The sequence below is a fragment of the Nyctibius grandis genome, chromosome 11 (genome assembly GCF_013368605.1).
Source record: "Nyctibius grandis isolate bNycGra1 chromosome 11, bNycGra1.pri, whole genome shotgun sequence".
Taxonomy (NCBI): domain Eukaryota; kingdom Metazoa; phylum Chordata; class Aves; order Nyctibiiformes; family Nyctibiidae; genus Nyctibius; species Nyctibius grandis.
Window position 1 is genome coordinate 1,909,633 of NC_090668.1, and position 24,688 is coordinate 1,934,320.

At 54.4% G+C, this 24,688-nt stretch overlaps 2 protein-coding genes across 2 annotated transcripts in view; one reads left to right on the plus strand and one right to left on the minus strand.

Annotated features, from left to right (window-relative positions):
* Positions 1-24,688, plus strand: part of SP7 (Sp7 transcription factor) — a 166,544-nt gene that overhangs the window by 43,527 nt on the left and 98,329 nt on the right. The window lies entirely within an intron of this gene.
* The window catches only part of VDR (vitamin D receptor), a 46,920-nt gene that overhangs the window by 21,947 nt on the left and 285 nt on the right, over positions 1-24,688 (minus strand). The window contains exons 2-3 of the mRNA XM_068410329.1: positions 4,642-4,713; positions 2,776-2,926 (exon numbers count right to left, since the gene is read on the minus strand). Of these exons, the coding sequence (XP_068266430.1) occupies positions 2,776-2,926; positions 4,642-4,705 (215 nt within the window). The 5' untranslated portion in view covers positions 4,706-4,713. The remainder of the gene's footprint in view (positions 1-2,775; positions 2,927-4,641; positions 4,714-24,688) is intronic.

A 24,688-nucleotide genomic window follows, 5' to 3' on the forward strand; every position in this document is an offset into this window, starting at 1 on the left:
AACCCCGAGGTGCTGGCACAGGGATGCGCAGCTTTTCTAGGAGAGCTTTTAGGGGTCCAGGTTCCTCTGTGTCAGCGCTGCTATAATTTACTGCAGAAAGCACTTAGATACTGCGGCAGCAGCAAGCACTAATTAACTCAGCGATTGAAAACGGCACGTAAACAAGTCTGTGTAAGCAAGAGGGAACGCACCGAGACCTGGCATGAGGAAAACAAGATGAAAAAATGAGGAGCAGAGACTTAAATTGAAAATAAAGGCTTTCCATGGGGCATGGAGCTGAAGGTGAGAGCTTTGCACATCGTTACGATGTCTGCTCAGAAATACTGTCCCAGTTGTAGGTCTGGTGTTATTATAATGGTGTGACAATGGGGATGGGGGAACGCAGCAGCAGGGCTCACGAGTGCAAGAGCCACATCGCACCCAAGAAGGGTTTGTCAAGCAGCACTGGCCATTTCAGAGGTCAGAAGGCAGAGCCTTGCCTCTGCGGCCACAACGGGGACAGTGAAGGTCAAGGACACCAGATCAGAGCATAGAGGACAGCACCTGGACGAGGAGTTACTCATTTAGCAGCAGTAATTGAGGAAAATGTGGTCGTTCAGGTTGGCTGGGCTTCGAAGCTGCCCCGTTTGTCAACACACTGCGAGACTGTGTGTATGTGAAAACCCCCCATCTAGCCCCGAAATTCCTGCCAGAGGAGGAGTCGTGGCTTCGCTGAGAAAGTTCCGGCGCTCTCCAGCCCACAGCCACCCGTGCCACCGTCTCGTTGCAGCTCAAACTACTTGAGCAAGGCTTTTCCCAGCCGGTCCCACGCCAGTCACTCGTTATCTTGCTTCGTTTCGCCGGCGCTGAGTCATTCTCTCGCTTGGTGCAAGCGAGCTGAACTCCCACGTGAACGGTTCGGCGCTGTCTCTACGGGAGGAGACGCTAACGAACACCCACAAACCTCCAACTCCCCACGCTCCGAGACCCCGGCAGCGTTCAGAGGTGTTGCTGCCTCGCTGACTGGCTTGAGACCACTCAACACACAGAATCACAGAGTGTCAGGGATTGGAAGGGACCTCAAAAGACCATCTAGTCCCATCCCCCTGGAGCAGGGTCACCTGGATCATGTCACACAGGGTCACGTCCAGGCGGGTTTTGAATGTCTCCAGAGAAGGAGACTCCCCACCCTCTCTGGGCAGCCTGTGCCAGGGTTCAGTCCCCCTCACTGTAAAGAAGTTTTTCCTCATATTTATGTGGAACCTCCTGTGTTCCAGCTTGCACCCGTTGCCCCTTGTCCTGTCAATGGATGTCACTGAGAAGAGCCTGGCTCCATCCTCGTGACACTTGCCCTTTACATATTTATAAACATTAATGAGGTCACCCCTCAGTCTCCTCTTCTCCAAGCTAAAGAGACCCAGCTCCCTCAGCCTCTCCTCAGAAGGGAGATGTTCCACCCCCTTAATCACCTTCGTGGCTCTGCGCTGGACTCTCTCCAGCAGTTCCCTGTCCTTCTTGAACTGAGGGGCCCAGAACTGGACACAATATTCCAGATGTGGCCTCACCTGGGCAGAGCAGAGGGGGAGAAGAACCTCTCTTGACCTACTAACCACACCCCAGGATGCCATTGGCCTTCTTGGCCACAAGGGCCCATTGCTGGCTCATGGTCATCCTGTTGTCCACCAGGACCCCCAGGTCCCTTTCCCCTCCACTGCTCTCCAACAGGTCTGTCCCCAACTTATACTGGTCCATGGGGTTGTTCTTGCCCAGAAGACCCTCACCTAACAGTGGAAAAAAGCCTCAAACCAGCTGCATAGACAGCCTCCAGCTGCTTTAAACCCCTCCAAGAGCCAGAGTTGTTGAGTCAAAGACTGCCTGGTTTTGGAAAGAGCTTGGTGCCCACTCCAGCAAGTGGGGAGAGGACCCCATGCATCTCCGTACACGAGCGTGCAGAGCTTCAGAGCAGACATTAGAGGCAGCTTGCTTTAAAGAAAAGAAGTTTGTACCAGTTTAGTTCTCCAAGACCACTTGTTTCAGGTCTATTTTTCCCCAGATGCCATCCATAGCGTGCTGGAGGCTCCCACACTCCTGCCTACGCAGCACGTGGAGGTCTGCAAGGCTCCCGGATGGATGGAAATCTCTGGATAAGGGAAAAACAACCTTTTTCCCAACAGCGGGGTGCCACAGCAAGCCACAAGAAGGGAAATGGATGAGGGACCTGGGGGTGTTTAGCCTGGAGAAAAGGAGGCTGAGGGGAGACCTTCTCGCTCTCTACAACTGCCTGAAAGGAGGGTGTAGCACGGTGGGGGTCGGTCTCTGCTCACAAGGAACAAGATGGGATGAGAGGAAACAGCCTCAAGTTGCCCCAGGGGAGGTTTAGGTTGGAGATCAGGGACAATTTCTTCCCCAAAAGGGTTGTCAAGCGTTGGAACAGGCTGCCCAGGGCAGTGGTGGAGTCCCCATCCCTGGGGGGATTCAAAAGCCGTGTAGATGTGGTGCTGAGGGCCATGGGGTTAGTGGTGGCCTTGGCAGAGCTGGGTTAACGGTTGGACTTGATGATCCTAAAGGTCCTTCCCAACCAAAATGATTCTGTGATTCGATGAAATACTTCATGATCTGTCCATTATAAGGATTTGCTGGCACGGCAGCTGCCTGCGACGCGGGCACAGGTCTGCAGCCCGGCTTTGTAGGGACGCGGGTGACATCACGCAGCCCCCCGAGGATCAGCTCGCCCGCTCCTCAAGGCTTGCTAGTTATGGGGTAAGATTCCTCCTCCCCAAAGCCCCCCCTCCTCACCTGAAGAAGCCCTTGCAGCCTTCGCAGGTCATGGCGTTGAAGTGAAAGCCGGTGGCTCTGTCCCCGCAGACGCCGCAGATACGGGGCACGTTGCGGTCGAAGTCGCCCGCTGGGTCAGGGAGCGACGTGCTGGCAGCCACGGTCTCCATGTCTGGCAGAGCAGAGAAAGGCAGGTATTTGTGTTACAAAGCTGTCACAGGTTTACAAAAAAAAGGCAAATTAGATGCAAATAAAGGCTTTTTCCTTGGCTTCAACATGATTTGGCAAGAGGAAACTTCTGCGCGCTCTTTAGCTCTGGGTGTTAACACCACCAAAAAGCAGGTTCTGGCTAAATTTTAGTCCACGCACACAATTTGCTCATCTCCCCGATAAAACCCAGACCAATCCCCCCCCTTCCCATACCCCCAGCCTTAAACACAGAATCCCAGAATCAATGAGGTTGGAAGAGCCCTTTGGGATCATCAAGTCCAACCATTGCCCTGACACCACCATGTCAACTAGACCAGGGCACTAAGTGCCATGTCCAGTCTTGTCTCAAACCCCTCCAGAGATGGTGACTCCACCACCTCCCTGGGCAGCCCCTTCCAGTGTCTAATGACCCTTGCTGAGAAGAAATGTTTCCTGATGTCCAACCTGACCCTCCCCTGGCCAAGCTTGACGCTGTGTCCTCTTGTCCTGTCACTGGTTGCCTGGGAGAAGAGGCCGACTCCCACCCCGCTCCAATCTCCCTTCAGGTAGTTGTAGACTGCACTAAGGTCCCCTCTGAGCCTCCTCTTCTCCAGGCTAAACCCCCCCAGCTCCCTCAGCCGTTCCTTGGAGGTCAGAGCCCCCACACTCTTCACACGCCGCAGAACACGCAGTAGTTTGCTGCACATCGGTGGCAGATCTCCTATAGCCCACCCCAAACCCTGATAATTTTTTTTTCCCTTCAATCCTTCACGTTTGTTTTCACAAGTGACCAGAATTCACCCAGATCGATGCTGCAAAAACCACAGGGAAGGAGGTCACGGCGCCCGGACGCCGGCGCAGAATTTCCCTCGTGCACACACAGGAAACGGCACCGGCACATTCACGCCGGCTCCCGTAAGTGAGAAAAATCCCAAACGTGAGTCAAGAAGTTGTTTTAAAAAACATCCTCAACGGGGACATAAACAAGGGAGGGAGGAAATAGTGCTCCTCAGGCTGAAATATTAAAATGGAGCTTTTAATAGACTTTTCCTTGCTTATAGTATTCATTGGTAGAAGTCTGTCTGCTGTTAGAAACACTGAGTGTTGAGGTTGTTGATGCTGATGAAGATGTTGAGGTGTTGGAGCAAGTGCAGAGGAGGGCGACCAAGGTGGGGAAGGGTCTGGAGGGTCTGACCTCCAAGGAATGGTTGAGGGAGCTGGGGGTGTTTAGCCTGGAGAAGAGGAGGCTCCGAGGGGACCTTAGTGCAGTCTACAACTACCTGAAGGGAGGGTGTAGCGGGGTGGGAGTCGGCCTCTTCTCACGAGAGCAGAGCAGAGGGGCAGAATCCCCTCCCTCGACCTGCTGGCCACGCTGCTGGGGATGCAGCCCAGATTGCTTGATCCCACCAAAGCCTGGACTCCTCTTGGTCCCCTGCCAGGGCACAGCAGCTCTGCAGAGCTTGCACACAAATGCTATGACCAATAAGTGATGTCCCTGGAGCATCCGAGGATGCTTCCAAAGCAACTCCAGGAGCCTGGAGTTTTCTCCGATCTCACCCAAACATCAGCACAGCCAACGCTCCTGACACCTTTATATAGGAGTCCTAGTCGTCTACGCTGCTTGGAGAAAGCTCTCAGGAAAAGCCAGACACAACCCCAAGGAGAAGGTCCCCTGCGCAGAGCAGGGTTGTCCTTTACCTGTCTCTGGAAGATACGCCACGCTCTGCTGATGCATTTCCCAGGAGCTCTGGAGCTGGGACATGAAGCCACCTGCGATTAAAATAAGACAGACAGGACACAGTCTGAGACAGCTCAACAACTTAATCGAGGTTGATGAGTCAAAGGAAAGCGTCCGCCCGCCCGCCCTGCTCACGGTCCAGCCCCTCGGGGTGGGGTGATGGCGATACCCTGCCAGCTCGGGTACCACTTGTCTGGTTCCCACCCCACCTCCTCGCTGCAGAGCCGGCAGGAGATATCGCACCCTCCCGGCCACCCTCTGCGTGCCGGCGGTTGCTAAGGGAGCCGGAGGGACGCACCGGCGAGTGCAGCAGCTGCCCTCGGTGCGAGCAAGGGCACAGGAAGGAAAGAAGACGGCGAGACGTGCTCGGTTCTCGTTCCCTTAACCTCAGTCAGATTTTCCTATAAACTTAAATTTCACGATTCAGCCTGTCGAGCGTGTAGCAGCGTGAGACACAATCACACAGAATCCCAGAATCAATGAGGTTGGAAGAGCCCTCTGGGCTCATTGAGTCCAACCATGGCCACTAGACCATGACACTAAGTGCCATGTCCAGTCTTTCCTTAAACCCCTCCAGAGATGGTGACTCCACCACCTCCCTGGGCAGCCCCTTCCAATGGCTAATGACCCTTGCTGAGAAGAAATGCTTCCTCATGTCCAACCTGACCCTCCCCTGGCCAAGCTTGAGGCTGTGTCCTCTTGTCCTGTCGCTAGTTGCCTGGGAGAAGAGGCCGACTCCCACCCTGCTACAACCTCCCTCCAGGTAGTTGTAGACTGCACTAAGGTCACCTCTGCAATAAGGTCTCTGGGGAGAACTTCTAGCACCTTCCAACACCTGAAGGGGCTACAGGAAAGCTGGAGAGGGGCTTTTGACAAGGGCATGGAGTGATGGGACGAGGGGGAATGGTTTTAAACTGAAAGAGCGGAGATTGAGATGAGATATTGGGAAGAAATTGTTTGCTGTGAGGGTGGTGAGACCCTGGCCCAGGTTGCCCAGAGAAGCTGTGGCTGCCCCCTCCCTGGCAGTGTTCAAGGGCAGGTTGGATGGGGCTTGGAGCAACCTGGGCTGGTGGAAGGTGTCCCTGCCTGTGGCGGGGGGTTGGAAAGAGATGGGCTTTAAGGTTCCTCCCAACCCAAACCAGTCTGTGATTCTATAAACGATGAAGGTGCCACAATGTAGGGTCAAAGCAAGGAGAGCTGTGGTGCAAACCACGTCCCACGGCTGGTCAGCTCACAAAACGTGCCTCCAGCCGGAGGGTTTCTTTTCCCCGAGTGCTGCAGCTACCACCAAGGGCCATGTCAGAGGTGAACAGCTGAGAGCAGCACTTGGGGATCCCTCCCGGGAAAGCAGCGCACGATGGAGCTTCTGGATCCGGGATAAGCCCGAGACTCACCCGCACTTGGCAGAAACCCGCTCAGGCCAGCTCCCAAGCACCCTGCCGAGCACCCGCCTCCGTCCCACCAGGTTTCGAGGTCTGCAGGGGGAAGTAGGGCGCAGACAGCCCCGAGCAGGCTCGTCTTCCTGAAGGGCTGGATTCCAGGAGTGCCGACAGCTGCCGTGTACCGCGCCGTGGCTAAACACCCACCGAGCACCCAAACTGGAACCTGCTCCGTTGGTCACGCAGGGCATCTCTCTCCAGCAAGCAGCAGGGCTGCGTTTGGGTCAAGACACTTGTGAAGACCTCAGCAGACCTTCTCCCCGCCATACAGACATCTTGAGGCACCGTTTAATACTTCTCCAGTGCTTTGTGTTGCTCCCTGCTCTACCACACCTTCCCAGGACCACGCACGGGGACGCTGATGCCTCCAGCATCACGAGGCAGGATGAGGAAAGCAGATGCTGATGGCAACCAGTCAACCTAGGAGGGGTTTCTCCCCACCCTCGTCATGCCTTTTGCTTTCTTGAGCTCTCAATTAAAAAAACAAGAGGTGATTTGGTCACCAGCGTTCGTTAGAGAGTAATAAGTCTGTGCCAGATGCAATTCCCACATGGATGACGGTGCTGCTTCAACCCACCGACTCTGACTTCTTGGAAAACGTTACTCAGCCCCATAATGGAAGTGACGTCGGTGCGCGGGGCGGAGCACGCACGGGAGTTTCCCTCCACCCCCGTGAAAGGTCGCTCATTCATCAAACCTGACATTTAGCCTTCACCTCTCGGAAGAAAGCAAAATAATTTGCGTTAGAAGCGCTGACCTCTTCCGAGCAGGCACCAGAAAGGTCAAACCAGTTTCGGAACTGGTTAGAGCCAAGTTGCAGCGACCCAGTTGATGCCCCAGTGAAGCCCCGGGGTTGGCTCTGGGCAGCCGTGCTTCGCCAAGTCTGAGGTTTCCCATCACCTCCTTCCCCAGGCACCAAATCACAGAATCACAGACTGGTTTGGGTTGGAAGGGACCTTAAAGCCCATCTCGTTCCAACCCCCTGCCACAGGCAGGGACACCTTCCACCAGACCAGGTTGCTCCAAGCCCCATCCAACCTGGCCTTGAACACTGCCAGGGAGGGGGCAGCCACAGCTTCTCTGGGCAACCCGGGCCAGGGTCTCACCACCCTCACAGCAAAAAATTTCTTCCCAATATCTCATCTCAATCTCCCCTCTTGCAGTTTAAAACCGTTCCGCCTCGTCCCATCACTCCATGCCCTTCTCAAAAGCCCCTCTCCAGCTTTTCTGTAGCCCCTTCAGGTGCTGGAAGGTGCTAGAAGGTCTCCCCGGAGCCTTCTCTTCTCCAGGCTGAACAGCCCCAGCTCTCTCAGCCTGTCTCCAGAGCAGAGGGGCTCCAGCCCTCTGAGCATCTTCGTGGCCTCCTCTGGACTCACTCCAACAGCTCCGTGTCCTTCTTCTGTTGGGGCCCCAGAGCTGGACGCAGCACTGCAGGGGGGGTCTCAGGAGAGCGGAGCAGAGGGGCAGAATCCCCTCCCTCGCCCTGCTGGCCACGCTGCTGGGGATGCAGCCCAGGATGCCGTTGGCTTTCTGGGCTGCGAGCGCACGTTGCCGGCTCATGGTGAGCTTCTCATCACCCATCACCCCCAAGTCCTTCTCCTCATCCATGCATAGGTCAGGAAATTTCAACCTTTAGATGATTTTTGGGGGGGTTGTACTGAGCTGTCACAGCAGCGAAGCTCAAACAGGCAGAGGGTGCTGGCGGGGAAGGCTGCGTGGTCGTAATTAGCAACCGGAGCCCTCCGTTGGGATGCTGCCAGCTGATGAAGCAGCACAGAAGCCACCACGGTCAAGGTTTAAAGATGTGGGAAAAAGCTCAGCTGCAAGGAGACACTGAGAGGGAAGCACAGCACAAAGCAGCCATGTGACTGCCCTGCAAAGGGGCTGCAGCTGGTACCTTGGCTCCAGCCTCCAGCCAGCCCGTGTCCCACCGGCGCGCGATGGACCAGCGACGCAGCCCTCGCGCACACACAGCCTCCATCACATCAACTGAAAGGGTTGTCAAGCGTTGGAACAGGCTGCCCAGGGCAGTGGTGGAGTCCCCATCCCTGGGGGGATTTAAAAGCCGTGTAGATGTGGTGCTGAGGGCCATGGGTTAGTGGTGGCCTTGGCAGTGCTGGGTTAACGGTTGGACTCGATGATGTTAAAGGTCCTTCCCAACCAAAACGGTTCTATGATTCTATGATTCAGGTTTGTATTCAGCCAACTGCTCCCCAGGAGGTTCAGGCTTTGCTGAAATTTGGGGGAGAAACCAAGGCAGTGAAGGAACAGCTGAACATTCCCCAAAAACAAGAGTGACGTTTCATCAAAGAGGCTTTGAAGTCTTTGGTGTTTTGAGACTAAAATCATTAAATGCCTTCAGGATGCAGAAAATAAACCGTTACGATACCGTGAAAGTATTTGTCACGTTCTCAATATCTTTGTTCCTCCATCAAAGTGCATTTTTTGGTTAATTTACTTGCCAAGCCAAACAAAAATAAAGACTTTACCCTCATGGCCTGAAAGGAACAGGCTGGTTTCTGAAGTCTAAGCAAATCCTCACTCCTGGCACCACTCTGACTTGCTCCTGAAGACTCTGATAAAGTCTTGGAGAGACCCATTCATTTACACGGATGTTTTACTATTTCCCTGGCTCGCCCTCCGTTAACGCCGCTGTCGACATGTCAAAACAAACCGAGTCTCAGCAGAGCCTCTGGCAACGCGCTTGCATTTTAAGAAGCTTTTCCCACTACAAATCAGCCTATTCATAACATCTCGTCGCGGCGTGCGAGCAACTCCTTTCTCTATTAAAAAAAAAATAACAAGACAATGAAATAATTTCCTTCTATAGCTCCAGGGAGCCCTGTTCTTTAGCTGCTTTCCATGAGATTTATTAGACAGCGGACTGACAGACGAAGCACCGCTCCCACACGAGCCCAGCACCAGCCCCGTGCGTGGCTTGGTGCCATGGTCTAGTTGCCATGGTGGTGTCAGGGCCATGGTTGGGCTCGATGAGCCCAGAGGGCTCTTCCAACCTCAGTGATTCTGGGATTCTGTGGATGGTGCCTCTACACGTTGCACGTGGTTGGATGTAGCAGGTGAAGCTCCCTGTGCTGCTGCATGGTTGGATGCCCTTTCGCCACCATTTCTAGGTTGAAAGAACATTTTTTTCTGCAAGACCCAGAGTTGCTACAACCTTCTGGAAGCCGACCAAGGAGATCTGGCAAGCCCAGCAGCGTCATGAGACCGGCAGCTATTTATCACCTGCTGCAAGTCAGCTCATGCCACCCCTTCCTCCATTCACGTCATTAGATGTAAAACCCTTCTGGAGCCTCTGCCAACAACCCCCAGACCAGGGCTGGAGGTTCCTCCATGCCAGGCAACACGTCAGTGTGACAATTCCTACCCCGAAGAGCCCAGACGCTCCCAAGTCTGCAACCAACAGGTCATCACTGCAACGAGGCGTTGAGAGGAGGGTCTGTGTGACAACTGAAGGAACTATAAATATTAGTTTCAAGAAGGTCAGAGAGACTTTAAAAAAATCTGTCTCAAAGGAACAGGATGTTAATCTCATTCCTCAGGAGGAATCGGGCACTTATGGGCTCCCTAAACACTTTGTGGTGTGGCAATGAGCAAGCCCGGGGACACGGTGAACTCGATTACAGCCACCGGCGCTACCCGGTAACACGGTTAGGAGCAGACATTGGAGCAGCCACATCCCTGGCACAAAGCTAAACAAAAATATATATATATATAAAGTGTTGACAGAGCAAGATCAGGTCTCCTGGGGCCACGCTGCGACCCCGCACCTCCAGCATCGCAGGGTACCTTTGCCATCGTATCCAGAATCTGGGAAACCAGAAGGGAGGCGAAGGGATGCACAAGCCAAGAAGTTTTTCCTCATATTCAGATGGAACTTCCCATGTTTCAGTTTGTGCCCGTTGCCCCTTGTCCTGGCACTGGGCACCACTGAGAAGAGTCTGGCCCCATCCCCTTGACACCCACCCCTGAGGTATTTGTGAGCATTGATAAGATCCCCCCCTCAGTCTGCTCTTCTCCAGGCTGAACAGCCCCAGCTCCCTCAGCCTCTCCTCGTAGCAGAGATGCTCCAGCCCTCTGACCATCTCCGTACCCCTCCACTGGACTCTCTCCAGTAGCTCCTTGTCTTTCTGGAACTGGGGGGCCCAGAACTGCACACAGTTACTCCAGGTGTGGCCTCACCAGGGCAGTGTAGAGGGGCAGGAGAACCTCCCTTGACCTGCTGGCCACACTCTTCCTCATGTGCCCCAGGACACCATTGGCCTTCTTGGTTGGTCTACCATTGGCCTATCCTGGCCAATCTTTGTTCACCTTGCTGGCTCATGGGGAACTTGTTGTCCTCCAGAACTCCCAGGTCTTTCTCTGCAGAGCTGCTTTCCAGCAGGTCAACCCTCAGCCTGTACTGGTGCATCTCTCCTCGTAAGAGAGATCATTGAATCATGGAATTGTTTTGGTTGGGAAAGACCTTTAAGATCATCAAGTCCAACCATTAACCCAGCACTGCCAAGGCCACCACTAAACCAAATGCTCCAGTCCTCTGATCATCAACCAAATGCTCCAGACTAGATGCTCCAGCCCTCTAATCCTCTCCGTACCCCTCCACTGGACTCTCTCCAGTAGTTCCTGGTCTTTCTTGAACTGGAACTTTCTTGAAATTGCATCAACCCCACATGGGAAACGCAGGAGAAGCTTGTTCAGCAACCTGGGATAGGGGCCAAGGGAGCCGGTGGACGGCAGGGACAAGGGGTGGCCGGTGACAAGTGTCACGGTGCAAACCCCCAGCATGGAGAGGCAGAAGAAAAGAAACACACCTGGCCATTTACCAGCTCTTCTCCCACATTAGCCGAGGATCTTTGTAGGATCTCACATTGCAACGAGGCAACAAATCCTTACACGTGCGGGGAAAAGCAGAAAATATTTCTAAGTGCCGTTCCCCTGAGTGGAAGGAATGAAGTAAACAGATCGCCAGATTACGGCTCGGGCACCGCGTCAAAAAATACCTCCAACCTGACTCCTCGCCGGCACGACGCTTTGGCATTTAAGCCACAAAAATGAGACGGAGCACTCGCCGTGGCAACCCAGCCAGAGCTGCGAGCTAAGGGAGACCCCACCAGGGCCGCGTTGGTGGCAGCTGGATTACTTTAATATGGGATTTTTCTTTAATATCACAGAATCACAGGATCAATGAGGTTGGAAGAGCCCTCTGGGATCATCGAGTCCAACCATGGCCCTGACACCACCATGGCAACTAGACCAGGGCACTAAGTGCCATGGCCAGTCTTGTCTTAAACCCTTCCAGAGATGGTGACTCCACCACCTCCTTGGGCAGCCCCTTCCAATGGCTAATGACCCTTGCTGAGAAGAAATGCTTCCTAATGTCCAACCTGACCCTCCCCTGGCCAAGCTTGAGGCTGTGTCCTCTTGTCCTGGCGCTGGTTGCCTGGGAGAAGAGGCCGACTCCCACCCCGCTACACCCTCCCTTCAGGTAGTTGTAGACTGCACTAAGGTCACCTCTGAGCCTCCTCTTCTCCAGGCTGAACCCCCCCAGCTCCCTCAGACGTTCCTCGCAGGTCAGACCCTCCAGACCCTTCCCCACCTTGGTCGCCCTCCTCTGGACTCGCTCCAACACCTCAACATCTTTCTTGAAGCGCAGGGCCCAGAACTGGACACAGTAAGGGATTTTTTCTTTAATATGGCATTTTTATGTGAGCAATGCATCCTTCCTCAAACTCTCCTTCAACAAATAAACGAAAGCAACTTCTCACGCGGCCGTGATTTGGCGGAAGTTTCGCATCTTCCCTGTATTGTGACTCTTCAGCACAAGCCGGTACCTATTGATGGCGTCAGGGCTGGATGCGGGAAGACGGAAAAGGGGCTGTTTGGCGTCGGCCTCGTTCAGGCTCTGCCCTCGTTCCCAACTGATGAGCCTCGTCCAAGCACGCATCCTCTCCAGACCAGCTTGATGCAAGAGTTTGCAGACACGGAGCCAGGTCTCGAGACCGTTTGCCAACTGGGATGAGCAAGCCCGGGCACACCCCACGCAGAGCAGAGGCCGTCGGCCGCCGATAAGGGTAATAACAGAGAGGAGGGCTCAGTTGCAGCATCATGGGAGCGCCCACAGACCCCCCGTACCTGCCCCAAGGAGCAAACGCAGTGGAAGAGGCAAGAGTTGGCCCGAAACGCACGGTTTCAACGCCGGTGAAGGACCTGCGAGCACTGCGGCACGGAAACGGGAAAGCAACACGTGCTGGGAAGGGTGGAGCATCCTCCGGCATTAAGTCACAGGCTGCCATGGGCACCATCAGACGTTTGGGCTTCCTGAGCAGCCTCTTCACTAGAAAACCTCAGTAAGTTGGCAGATGACACCAAGTTAGGCGGGAGTGTTGATCTGCTGGAGGGTAGGAAGGCCCTACAGAGGGATCTGGACAGGTTGGATCAATGGGCCGAGGCCAATTGTATGAGGTTCACCAAGGCCAAGTGTCGGGTCCTGCACTTGGGGCACAACAACCCCCCGCACCGCTACAGGCTGGGGGAAGAGTGGCTGGAAAGTGCTTGGGGGAAAAGGCCCTGGGGGTGTTGGTTGATGGCCGGCTGAATATGAGCCAGCAGTGTGCCCAGGTGGCCAAGAAGGCCACCAGCATCCAGGCTTGTATCAGCACTAGTGTGGCCATCAGGACCAGGGCCGGGATTGTCCCCTGGTACTCGGCACTGGTGAGGCCGCATCTCGAATCCTGGGTACAGTTTTGGGCCCCTCATGACAAGAAAGACCTTGAGGTGCTGGAGCGAGTCCAGAGAAGGGCAATGAAGGTGGTGAAGGGTCTGAAGCACAAGGAGAAGGGTCTGGAGAGCTTGTGAGGAGCGGCTGAGGGACCTGGGGGTGTCAGAGCCCAGAGCAGCTGTGGCTGCCCCCTCCCTGGCAGTGTTCAAGGCCAGGTTGGATGGGGCTGGGAGCAACCTGGGCTGGTGGAAGGTGTCCCTGCCCGTGGCAGGGGGGTTGGAACGAGATGGGCTTTAAGGTCCCTCCCAACCCAAACCATTCTCTGATTCTATGATCTTTTGGAGCAAGGAGACCACGGTGCCTGCGGCAAGCGAGCTGCAGTGCCTCATTTCCTGAGCGGTGCCCCGGGAGGATGTTAGTCATGAGCCAGAAGCGACGGCGGTCACCGAACCCATGCCTCGTGGGCCAGAAAGCTTGGGGAAGGTGACAAAACCCCCTGCGCTGGGTCTGCACAGTGGAAGTTGTGTTGGTTTCCTTTCGCTCGGAAGACGCTGCGTGTGTTTGTGATTTGTTTAAGGGGAAAACAGGCAGCTGCAAGATGTTAAACTGGATTATTTCAATAATAATTCAATAATATAGTGCTGTATTTACAGCTAGAATTTAACACTCTTGTACAGCTGCCTGTCTGCACTACCTAAAGACGGTCTCTTGACAGCTGCCAAACCCAGTTACAACCCACCCAGCCCAGGACAGAGCCATTTCGCTCTTATGCTGCTAGAAAAACCTACAAGACACCAGGTTTTTCCCATCTTACAGAATCACAGAATCAGTGAGGTTGGAAGAGCCCTCTGGGATCATCAAGTCCAACCATGGCCCTGACACCACCATGGCAACTAGACCAGGGCACTAAGGGCCATGGCCAGTCTTGTCTTAAACCCCTCCAGAGATGGTGACTCCACCACCTCCCTGGGCAGCCCCTTCCAATGTCCAATGACCCTTGCTGAGAAGAAATGCTTCCTAATGTCCAACCTGAACCTCCCTGGCCAAGCTTGAGGCTGTGTCCTCTTGTCCTGTCGCTGGTTGCCTGGGAGAAGAGGCCGACTCCCACCCCGCTCCAACCTCCCTTCAGGTAGTTGTAGACTGCACTAAGGTCACCTCTGAGCCTCCTCTTCTCCAGGCTAAACCCCCCCAGCTCCCTCAGCCGTTCCTCGGAGGTCAGACCCTCCAGACCCTTCCCCACCTTGGTCGCCCTCCTCTGGACTCACTCCAACACCTCAACATCTTTCTTGAAGTGCGGGGCCCAGAACTGGATGCAGGATTCAAGGTGAGGCCTCACCAGTGCCGAGTACAGAGGGACGATCCCTTCCCCAGACCAGCTGGCTACACCATTCCTAATAGAGGCCAGGAAGCCATTGGCCACCTCGGCCACCTGGGCACACTGCTGGCTCATGTTTAGCCACCCATCCCCACCGCTTCACTGTGTGCTCTGCAAGCACACGTGGACCTTCTCCCAGACCCAGCCCAGCAGCCAAGGACATGATCCCTCACCGGCTTAGCTGATTTGATGCTTCACATAAGCACTTCTCAGCTCTCCAGCACAGCTGGGTCACCCTAAAACCTTCCCCGTAGCAGCCTACGCCGGGCTGCAATCCCAGGGAGTGCCCACGTCGCTACGCCCAAGGGCACTGCAATGACCACGGGGGTGGAGATGGTCGACACCGCTGCAGCCGAGGGGTTTGGTCCGTGCGTGTTTGCCCCTAAAACGCTCCCAGTTGTCAAACTTGGTCCGCAGACACAAGGAACACGTGTGGCATGTTCCCACTTGCACATCAGCCACGTGGTTCCTACGAGCTCCTTCCCGCTGCGGATCGGAGCTGGTTTGGCACCGGCGTGGAAACCTGGTTTTACCTTGTTCTTGGGATCAAGGGGCTGAAGCGGATGCTGGAAGAGGATCATTCAGCTTTGAAGTTACCAGGAAAGTAGATGCACCAGCACCAGTTCACGGGAAGGGTTCAACCCTGTCCAACTTCCCCTCTGACTCACTGACGCAGCCCGCAAGGCGCTTCTGCCCGGGTTCAGGAGAAGAGCCTGCTCCTGTCTGCGCCTCGGGCACATCCAACCGGCCTCCTCGCGAGACGCCGCGAGCCCCCGGCCCCGCAAAGCCACGGCAGGTCTGCTCACGGAGCGGCAAGAGGCGGCTGCTGAGAGCTCCCCGCTTGCTATCAGCCAGCACAGTCCCTGCCCTAAGTATTCATTAGCTCAGGAGAAATAAGAGGGACAAAGTACAGAAAAGAGTTAGTCCCACTAAGAGGTTTGGGTTGGGTTTTTTTTGCTGTCTTTTATGACTTTCTGCAGGCTGGGGAAGCGGAGAAAAGTCATGCTCAGCCTGACCCTCGACTGCCACATATCCTGTCTGACTGTCCTAAGGTGTCCAAGAGCTGCAGAATAAAGTAGCCATGAGAATAAAGGGATGAGGGAAGACCTTCTCGCTCTCTACAACTGCCTGAAAGGAGGGTGTAGGGAGGTGGGGTCGGTCTCTTCTTCCAAGGAACAAGAGGAAACGGCCTCAAGTTGCCCCAGGGGAGGTTTAGGTTGGAGATCAGGGACAATTTCTTCCCCAAAGGGTTGTCAAGCGTTGGAACAGGCTGCCCGGGACAGTGGTGGAGTCCCCATCCCTGGGGGGATTTAAAAGCCGTGTAGATGTGGTGCTGAGGGCCATGGGTTAGTGGTGGCCTTGGCAGTGCTGGGTTAACAGTTGGACTTGATGATCCTAAAGATCCTTCCCAACCTAAATGATTCCATGATTCTATAAAGCTAGCTATGGGAAGCTATCAACGAGAAAAATCAGAGAAAAGAAAAAAATCCAGTGTGGAGCTACCAAAGGCACCTCGTGACCAGCCGAGGCCACCGCGGGGCTGTTGCAGCAGAGCTTTGTTTGCTTTTCAGACGGACGCGGTGAACAAACACGTGTTGACCGGCGCGGCCGCTCTCCCTCTGGCACCGCAGCACTTATTTCCCCTGCTCTGGTTTTATTGACATTTAAAGATGATGACCAGGATCTGCGTCCTCAACCAGAGGATGCAGAAGCAGCGTCACCCCATCAGGCACTTGCTCACCCTGGGCTCCTGGACCACGGAGCACGAAGCATTTCCAACGGCACAACAAGCTCCTAAATTAAATCCACACCAGCTGCGCCACATTGTACTTGGCATGAAGGTGCTGTAACCCTAACCCGTGCGCCGATTATCAGCAGCAGATGGCTGTGCCTCTCCTGCCCCTTCGCCTTGTCATTTTTAACTGCAAATGGGAGCAGCATGTCACAGCGATTCCCTCCTGCCACATTTTCACTTCTTATATAAAAAAACAAAGAGTTATTTTTTCCAAGCTCATGTTTCCAATGGAAACTCTGCCTTTAGCTTAGTCACAGAATCCCAGAATCAACCAGGTTGGAAGAGCCCTCTGGGCTCATCGAGTCCAACCATTGCCCTGACACCACCACGTCAACTAGACCATGGCACTAAGTGCCATGTCCAGTCTTGTCTTAAACCCCTCCAGAGATGGTGACTCCACCACCTCCCTGGGCAGCCCCTTCCAATGGCTAATGACCCTTGCTGAGAAGAAATGCTTGGAAAGGAGCTTTTGGTTGGAAAGGACCTTTAAGACCATCAAGTCCAACTGTTAACCCAACGCTGCCAAGGCCACCACTAACCCATGTCCCTCAGCACCACATCTACACGGCTTTTGAATCCCTCCAGAGATGGTGACTCCACCACCTCCCTGGGCAGCCCCTTCCAGTGGCTAATGACCCTTGCTGAGAAGAAATGCTTCCTAATGCCCAACCTGACCCTCCCCTGGCCAAGCTTGAGGCTGTGTCCTCTTGTCCTATCGCTGGTTGCCTGGGAGAAGAGGCCAACTCCCACCCCGCTACACCCTCCCTTCAGGTAGTTGTAGACTGCACTAAGGTCACCTCTGAGCCTCCTCTTCTCCACGATATCCGTGTCGATATCACCACTACTCTGCCCGAACCGTTGTGCCCCTGCATTTGCACCCAGCTAATTGTCCTTTGACCAAGGACAGGTCAAAGGGAATATTCTTCTCGAGCAATTTCAGGACAGCAATTATTTCCACAGCCGCTTCCCCGTGACACTCAGCGTCACCTGAACCCTTCCTAGATCTCAATCATCCCCCCTCCTCTTGCTCCACATCGCTTGCGTGCTTCGTCTGGGCTTTCGTTGCCCAATCGCTAATTCCAGGGTAAGAGCAGCCGAGGAATCCTTTCTCTCATATCCCAAAAATTGAGGAAAGGCCAACGGAAAGGAGCTGTCCCTGCATGCGGCAAATACCACGCTCCCTTCTTTCGAAATATATGCAAACGGGTTCTTGCGAAGAATGCAAATTGCTCTTTCTCTGGTAGAGAGATATCGCACCAAGAACGCACAACCCCCCAGGGACTCCCCAACAACTTTAATACTGAAAATATCTCATTTATCATGTCAAGCCTGTATTGGGGTTTTTTTTTTTGCTAGAGATGGAGCAAAATGCTGATGACACCAAGCTGGGAGGAGTGGCCGGTACCCCAGAAAGCTGTGCCACCATTCAGCGAGACCTGGACAGGCTGGAGAGTTGGGCCAAGAGGAACCTCATGAAGTTCAACCAAGGCAAGTGTAGGGTCCTGCACCTCGGGAGGAATAACCCCATGCACGAGGACAGGTTGGGGGCCAACCTGTTGGAAAGCAGCTCTGCGGAGAAAGACCTGGGAGTTCTGGGGGACAAGTTCCCCATGAGCCAGCTAAGTGAACTAAGATTGGCCAGGATAGGCCAATGGTAGACCAACCAAGAAGGCCAATGCTAGACCAACCAAGGAGGCCAATGGTGTCCTGGGGTGCATGAGGAAGAGTGTAGCCAGCAGGTCGAGGGAGGTTCTCCTGCCCCTCTACTCTGCCCTGGTGAGGCCACAACTGGAGTAACTGTGTGCAGTTCTGGGCCCCCCAGTTCCAGAAAGACAAGGAGCTACGGGAGAGAGTCCGGCGGAGGGGTACGGAGATGGTCAGAGGGCTGGAGCATCTCTGCTATGAGGAGAGGCTGAGGGAGCTGGGGCTGTTCAGCTGGAGAAGAGCAGACTGAGGGGGGATCTTATCAATGCTTACAAATACCTCAGGGGCGGGTGTCAAGGGGATGGGACCAGACTCTTCTCAGCGGTGCCCAGTGACAGGACAAAGGGCAACGGGCACAACCTGAGACACGGGAAGTTCCACCTGAATATGAGGAAAAACTTCTTGACTTGGAGGGTGCCAGAGCCCTGGCACAGGCTGCCCAGGGAAGGTGGGGAATCTCCTTCTCTGGAGATATTCAAAACCCACCTGGACGTGACCCTGTGCAACGTGCTCTGGGTGACCCTGCTTTGGCAGGGGGTTGGAGTGGATGATCTCCAGAGCTCCCTTCCAACCCCAAACACTCTGGGATTCTGTGAAAAACTTCAGCTGATTAAGCTGCAGAATAAATCTGCATCAAAATTATGATCTGCTGAAGGCATGCCCCAGATTTGCGAGAGGACCTGCAGCTTGGCTGAAGAAGAGCATTTCAACCTTCTTCCTCTGACTTGGAGCAAGTGCCAGGAGCTGAACATCCACTCTTCAGCAGAAGCAACTCCTGACTGGTTTTGGGCTGCCCAGGAGATGGTGGGAGGGCTGGGAGAACCCTGTGAGGTCCCTTTCAATGCCACAGCTAAACCCGCACAACCACGGGAGATGTTACACGACCAACATTGCCCAGACTTAGCTTGAAATAAGGGCACAAAGCCAAGCGAGCCACTCCAGCGGCAACTCGTATCAAGACTAAGCTACAGAAGAACAGCTCTTTCTTTGCAAGGCACCAACCCAGGGCGCTGCAGGAAGAGTCCAGAATTCAAGGTCTTGGGATTCACAAAGTCCTAACGTATGTGGAAAGAACTGAGCCCTTTGGAGGCTGCCAACCTGCTCCGGCGGCCTTTGAAGTAATAAACTAATTTAGTAAGATTCCAGGAGATAGAGGACAACATCTGGGGTCATTCCCAGAAGCAGAGACCTGGAAGCAGGTTATGGTAGATGTTTGCTGGGAGTTGTCTTAAACACCCAGTTCCACTCACAGATCTACAAGCAAAACCCTCTCAGGAAAGGGGATAAATAACTTTTAAAGCCCCTTGCATCCATCTAGGCTTGTTGAGCTGCTCCCATTACAGGTTTTCTACCTGGCTGTGTTGTTTCCTAAAGAGTTGTAAGATGTTTCATTTATTAGAGTGGGGAAAAAGACACTGACCTGGAGAAAGCTGCAGTTGGAGAAGTGACAGAAGAGTTGATTTGTGATTGATTAGTCAACCTAAATCAACACAAGCCTTGAGCAGCCCTCGTTAGGAGACCTAGATAAACACAGCAGGCTTCCTCACCGGTTTAAGAGAGATCCAGCTTCACCCCGAGTGCGTTTCCCAGGAATTTGGCGTTACAGCAGACAGTGAGTGGCCTTCCAAGAGTCTTATTGTTAAGGAGGAAACAATTTAGCTCCTAATATACAGCATTAACAGGACTGAAAGTCTCCTCACTGTGTTCAAGCGGGAAGTTCCAATGTGACTACAGGAGCTGCCAGCTTTTCGGTAAGATGGGACCCAAAAATCAGCATATCCCTGAACCTCCTTGCACAGAAGAGACAAGGCTGGGGCACCACCGGGGGATATTTCCAATTTATGGGAGCAAAAAAAACCTGAGTCATGTCATTTCTGAGGCCATTCCACAGCCAGGAATACTTGCATACATGGGATACAAGAGGGTAAGAGCTACAAGTAGTCTCTTCTCCCAGGTAACAAGCAATAGGATGGGAGGAAACAGCCTCAAGTTGTGCCAGGGGAGGTTTAGGTTGGAGATCAGGGACAATTTCTTCCCCAAAGGGTTGTCAAGCACTGGAACAGGCTGCCCAGGGCAGTGGTGGAGTCCCCATCCCTGGGGGGATTTAAAAGCCGTGTAGATGTGGTGCTGAGGGCCATGGGTTAGTGGTGGCCTTGGCAGGGCTGGGTTAATGGTTGGACTCGATCTTAAAGGTCCTTCCCAACCACAACCATTCCGTGATTCGATGATCCCCAGGACCAGACTAACTCCCACCAGCTCCTCAGAACGGATCCCTGCCTCGCACACAAGCTCAGCTCATCACAGCGATGTCTCCCCCTTCATTACTTAATATTAATTCTTTGCTTTCTTCCCTCCCACCTTTCATCCACGCTGAAGCCCAGCCCGTACACCCACACCTCTCTCCAGCCCAAGAGCTCCGGACAACCTTTGGTTTCCTTAAGAGCCACGAGCGGGGCAGGGATTTCCCAGCAGACCTCTATCAGCTGATTAAAGGACAACTAGAAATGCAGCAGCCACGGGTTAAGACGAAAGAGAAAACCACCCCAGTGACCATTAGACCTTCGCATTAATTGATATTTTTCCTCGAAATGAAGTTTAGGTCAGAATAGCAGTTTATTTCTGCAAATCAGGGACCCTAAGGAAGGGATCAGACGCACAAGCCCAGCTCTGCTTGGAGCCCCTGGTCCTCCCTGGCTATTTACCTGCAGTGGGTGCCCAGGGAACATGACTGGGAGGAGCTGGGCTCCTAAATCTCTGGCTTCCCTTGCCTGTCTGGACGAGCCGACAGGTAAATTCAGAGCTGAGCACAGCCACGGCACGTGACACCCGGGCAGAGTCGTGCCCTGCCCTCGCCAGGCAGTTCCTTCTCCAGCAATTTTACTGCTGCTTAAGGAAGTGAGTGGGTGAGCAGGGTTAAAATTGTTCCCCTCTACTAAGAAATCTGCAGGTTAATTCTGCTTTTCTCCTTCCCAGAGAAGAGCTGTAGCAATCCCATTCCCCCCGCCCAACATCAGCCATTTTCAGTTCAGCTTGCCCTGGAGCAGAAAGCGCCCAGACCAGGTACGTTTGGGCTGCAGAAAGATAAATTACATTTTCTGTGCTTGCGACTGCAGCATCTGGGAGGAGAGGAGTCCACTAAACGCTGTCCCTGACCTGCCAAAAGTTAATCACAGACTGGTTTGGATTGGAAGGGACCTTAAAGCCCATCTTGTTCCAACCCCCCGCCACGGGCAGGGACACCTTCCACTAGACCAGGTTGCTCCAAGCCCCATCCAACCTGGCCTTGAACACTGCCAGGGAGGGGGCAGCCACAGCTGCTCTGGGCAACCTGGGCCAGGCTCTCACCACCCTCACAGCAAACAACTTCTTCCCAATATCTCATCTCAATCTCCCCTCTTGCAGTTTAAAACCGTTCCCCCTCGTCCCATCACTCCATGCCCTTGTCAAAAGCCCCTCTCCAGCTTTCCTGTAGACCCTTCAGGCGCTGGAAGGTGCTAGAAGGTCTCCCCGGAGCCTTCTCTTCTCCAGGCTGAACAGCCCCAGCTCTCTCAGCCTGTCTCCAGAGCAGAGGGGCTCCAGCCCTCTGAGCACCTCCGTGGCCTCCTCTGGACTCGCTCCAACAGCTCCGTGTCCTTCTTGTGTTGGGGCCCCAGAGCTGGACGCAGCACTGCAGGGGGGGGGGGGGGGTCTCCCAAGAGCAGAGCAGAGCATCACCCCTCCTATGAGTAGGTCCACACATTACCCATAGATTTAAGCACCCAGCGTCGTTGGTGCATGGCCTCAGATCCCACCTCATCGTTTTCCCTGCTCAGTTTTTTGTAGCAGAGATCACACAGCCACGGTCACGGACATTTTGTCACAACGTACTTGGCCGCTTTGAAATTCTGTCATCTGTGACGAGTCAAACAACCAGAAGGAAATGTTCTTTAGAACAGAATCACGGAATTGTTTTGGTTGGGAAGGACCTTTAAGATCATCGAGTCCAACCGCTAAACTAGCACTGCCAAGGCCACCACTAACCCATGGCCCTCAGCACCACATCTACACGGCTTTTAAATTCCCCCAGGGATGGGGACTCCACCACTGCCCTGGGCAGCCTGTTCCAGCGCTTGACAACCCTTTGGGGGAAGAAATTGTTCCTGATCTCCAATCTAAACCTCCCCTGGGGCAACTTGAGGCCGTTTCTTGCAGCACAGTAACCCTGTGCATGTCCAACAGCTCTGAGCACAGACATGGGGTCTCCCACCCTGCTACGGTGAGCGATGGTTTATATTTCTAGAGCCTCAGGCAGCCCAACCACGCCAGTTTTTGTGCCCTCTTCCAGTAATGTGTGGTGTCAACAAGGAGGACAGTGTGGGAGGCCACGCAGAGCACAGAAAAACAGGTTTCTCCAACGCTGACCAGACCACAGGATTACTCGAACGTCTGAGCATGAAGCGGAGGAAAAGAAAAAAAAAAAAACACAAACCAATTGCCTCTCCTTGGAGCGTGCCAGTGAGAGCACAACTTGAAACTCCAGTTATCAGGCACAGACAGGTACGAGAAGTGCCTCCACCCAGATCCCAGGACAAAAGGCTAAAGGAAAGCAATGTGCCAGGACTTTTGGGGTGAGAAGGGCTCTCCCCCTTAGGGAAGAGTCCACAAAAATCAAGATTTAAGCTCAGGATTAGGAACTAGTCAGCACTAGGCGACCAAGGTGGTGACGGGTCTGGAGGGTCTGACCTCTGAGGAACGGCTGAGGGAGCTGGGGGGGTTTAGCCTGGAGAAGAGGAGGCTCAGAGGTTGACCTTAGTGCAGTCTACAACTACCTGAAGGGAGGTTGGAGCAGGGTGGGAGTTGGCCTCTTCTCCCAGGCAACCAGCGACAGGACAAGAGGACACGGCCTCAAGCTTGGCCAGGGGAGGGTCAAGTTGGACATGAGGAAGCATTTCTTCTCAGCAAGGGTCATTAGACACTGGAAGGGGCTGCCCAGGGAGGTGGTGGAGTCCCCATCTCTGGAGGGGTTTAAGACAAGACTGGCCATGGCACTTAGTGCCCTGGTCTAGTTGACATGGTGGTGTCAGGGCCATGGTTGGACTCAATGATCCCAGAGGGCTCTTCCAACCTCACTGATTCTGCAATTCTGTGACCATCTCCACACTCAGCATAAGCCAGGCTACGGAAATAAAATCTCTCTTTACCTAACGAAAAGAGCACCGAGGTAAAAAAGGCTCCTAAGAGGGCACAAGGGCCTCGGGACGGTACGGATCGATGAAAGACGTGTCTCCGGGGACACCGAGGGACCGCTCGCGGGTCTGGTCAAGGACGCCACGCATTCCGCAAAACTAAGCGAGTTCTAAATATAGACCATGGTTGTATCTTATCTGTGTTCTGTTAAACAGGCGTATTTATGGAGCTACGAGCGCTTCTTTATGAGGGAACCCTTCACCAGGTTCATTGCCCTTGAGAGTCCAGAGAAGGGCAATGAAGGTGGTGAAGGGTCTGGAGCACAAGGAGAAGGGTCTGGAGAACTTGTGAGGAGTGGCTGAGGGACCTGGGGGGTTTAGCCTGGAGAAAAGGAGGCTGAGGGGAGACCTTCTCGCTCTCTACAACTGCCTGAAAGGAGGGTGTAGCGAGGGGGGGTCGGTCTCTTCTCCCAAGGAACAAGAGGAAACGGCCTCAAGTTGCCCCAGGGGAGGTTTAGGTTGGAGGTCAGGGACAATTTCTTCCCCAAAGGGTTGTCAAGTGTTGGAACAGGCTGCCCAGGGCAGTGGTGGAGTCCCCATCCCTAGGGGGATTTAAAAGCCGTGTAGATGTGGTGCTGAGGGCCATGGGTTAGTGGTGGCCTTGGCAGTGCTGGGTTAACGGTTGGACTCGATGATCTTAAAGGTCCTTCCCAACCAAAACGATTCCATGATTCTATGTCAGCACTATCCACAACCCTGCAGCGGGGGAGAGAAGCGAAGCCTTTACAGACCCGACGTGACACGCAGCTCCCAAAGCCCCGTCCCTCACCCCACAGCGGGTGACAGACAGCACGGGACACCAGCCTGCCCGGAGAACAAGGGCACTGTCACTCCCCCCCCACCACCCATCACCTCGCCCATCGCACCAGCCGATCGTGGGAGGCTTCTTGCCCAAGCGACCGGAGGAGTGGGAGCACCGATAAAGCGGGAGGTGTTGCGCCTTGCAGCCCGACATTGAGAAATGGAAACAGCACCTACGCGAGGCGGCATCCGGCTGCAGCGGTTGGGACAGAACGGGCTGGAGCAAAGGGGAGCGCAGGCTGCTGGTGCACAAGCTGCTCTGACTGAGCGCAGCCCTGAGGGGAAGGACTTGGGGGTGATGTGTGACGAGAAGCTCACCGTGAGCCAGCAATGTGCGCTCACAGCCCAGAAAGCCAACGGCATCCTGGGCTGCATCCCCAGCAGCGTGGCCAGCAGGGCGAGGGAGGGGATTCTGCCTCTCTGCTCCGCTCTCCTGAGACCCCCCCTGCAGTGCTGCGTCCAGCTCTGGGGCCCCCAACATCAGAAGGACACGGAGCTCTTGGAGCGAGTCCAGAGGAGGCCACGGAGATGCTCAGAGGGCTGGAGCCCCTCTGCTCTGGAGACAGGCTGGGAGAGCTGGGGCTGTTCAGCCTGGAGGAGAGAAGGCTCCAGGGAGACCTTCTAGCACCTTCCAGCACCTGAAGGGGCTACAGGAAAGCTGGAGAGGGGCTTTTGACAAGGGCATGGAGTGATGGGACGAGGCGGAATGGTTTTAAACTGCAAGAGGGGAGATTGAGATGAGGTATTGGGAAGAAATTCTTCGCTGTGAGGGTGGTGAGACCCTGTCCCAGGTTGCCCAGAGAAGCTGTGGCTGCCCCCTCCCTGGCAGTGTTCAAGGCCAGGTTGGATGGGGCTTGGAGCAACCTGGTCTAGTGGAAGGTGTCTCTGCCTGTGGCAGGGGGTTGGGACGAGATGGGCTTTAAGGTCCCTTC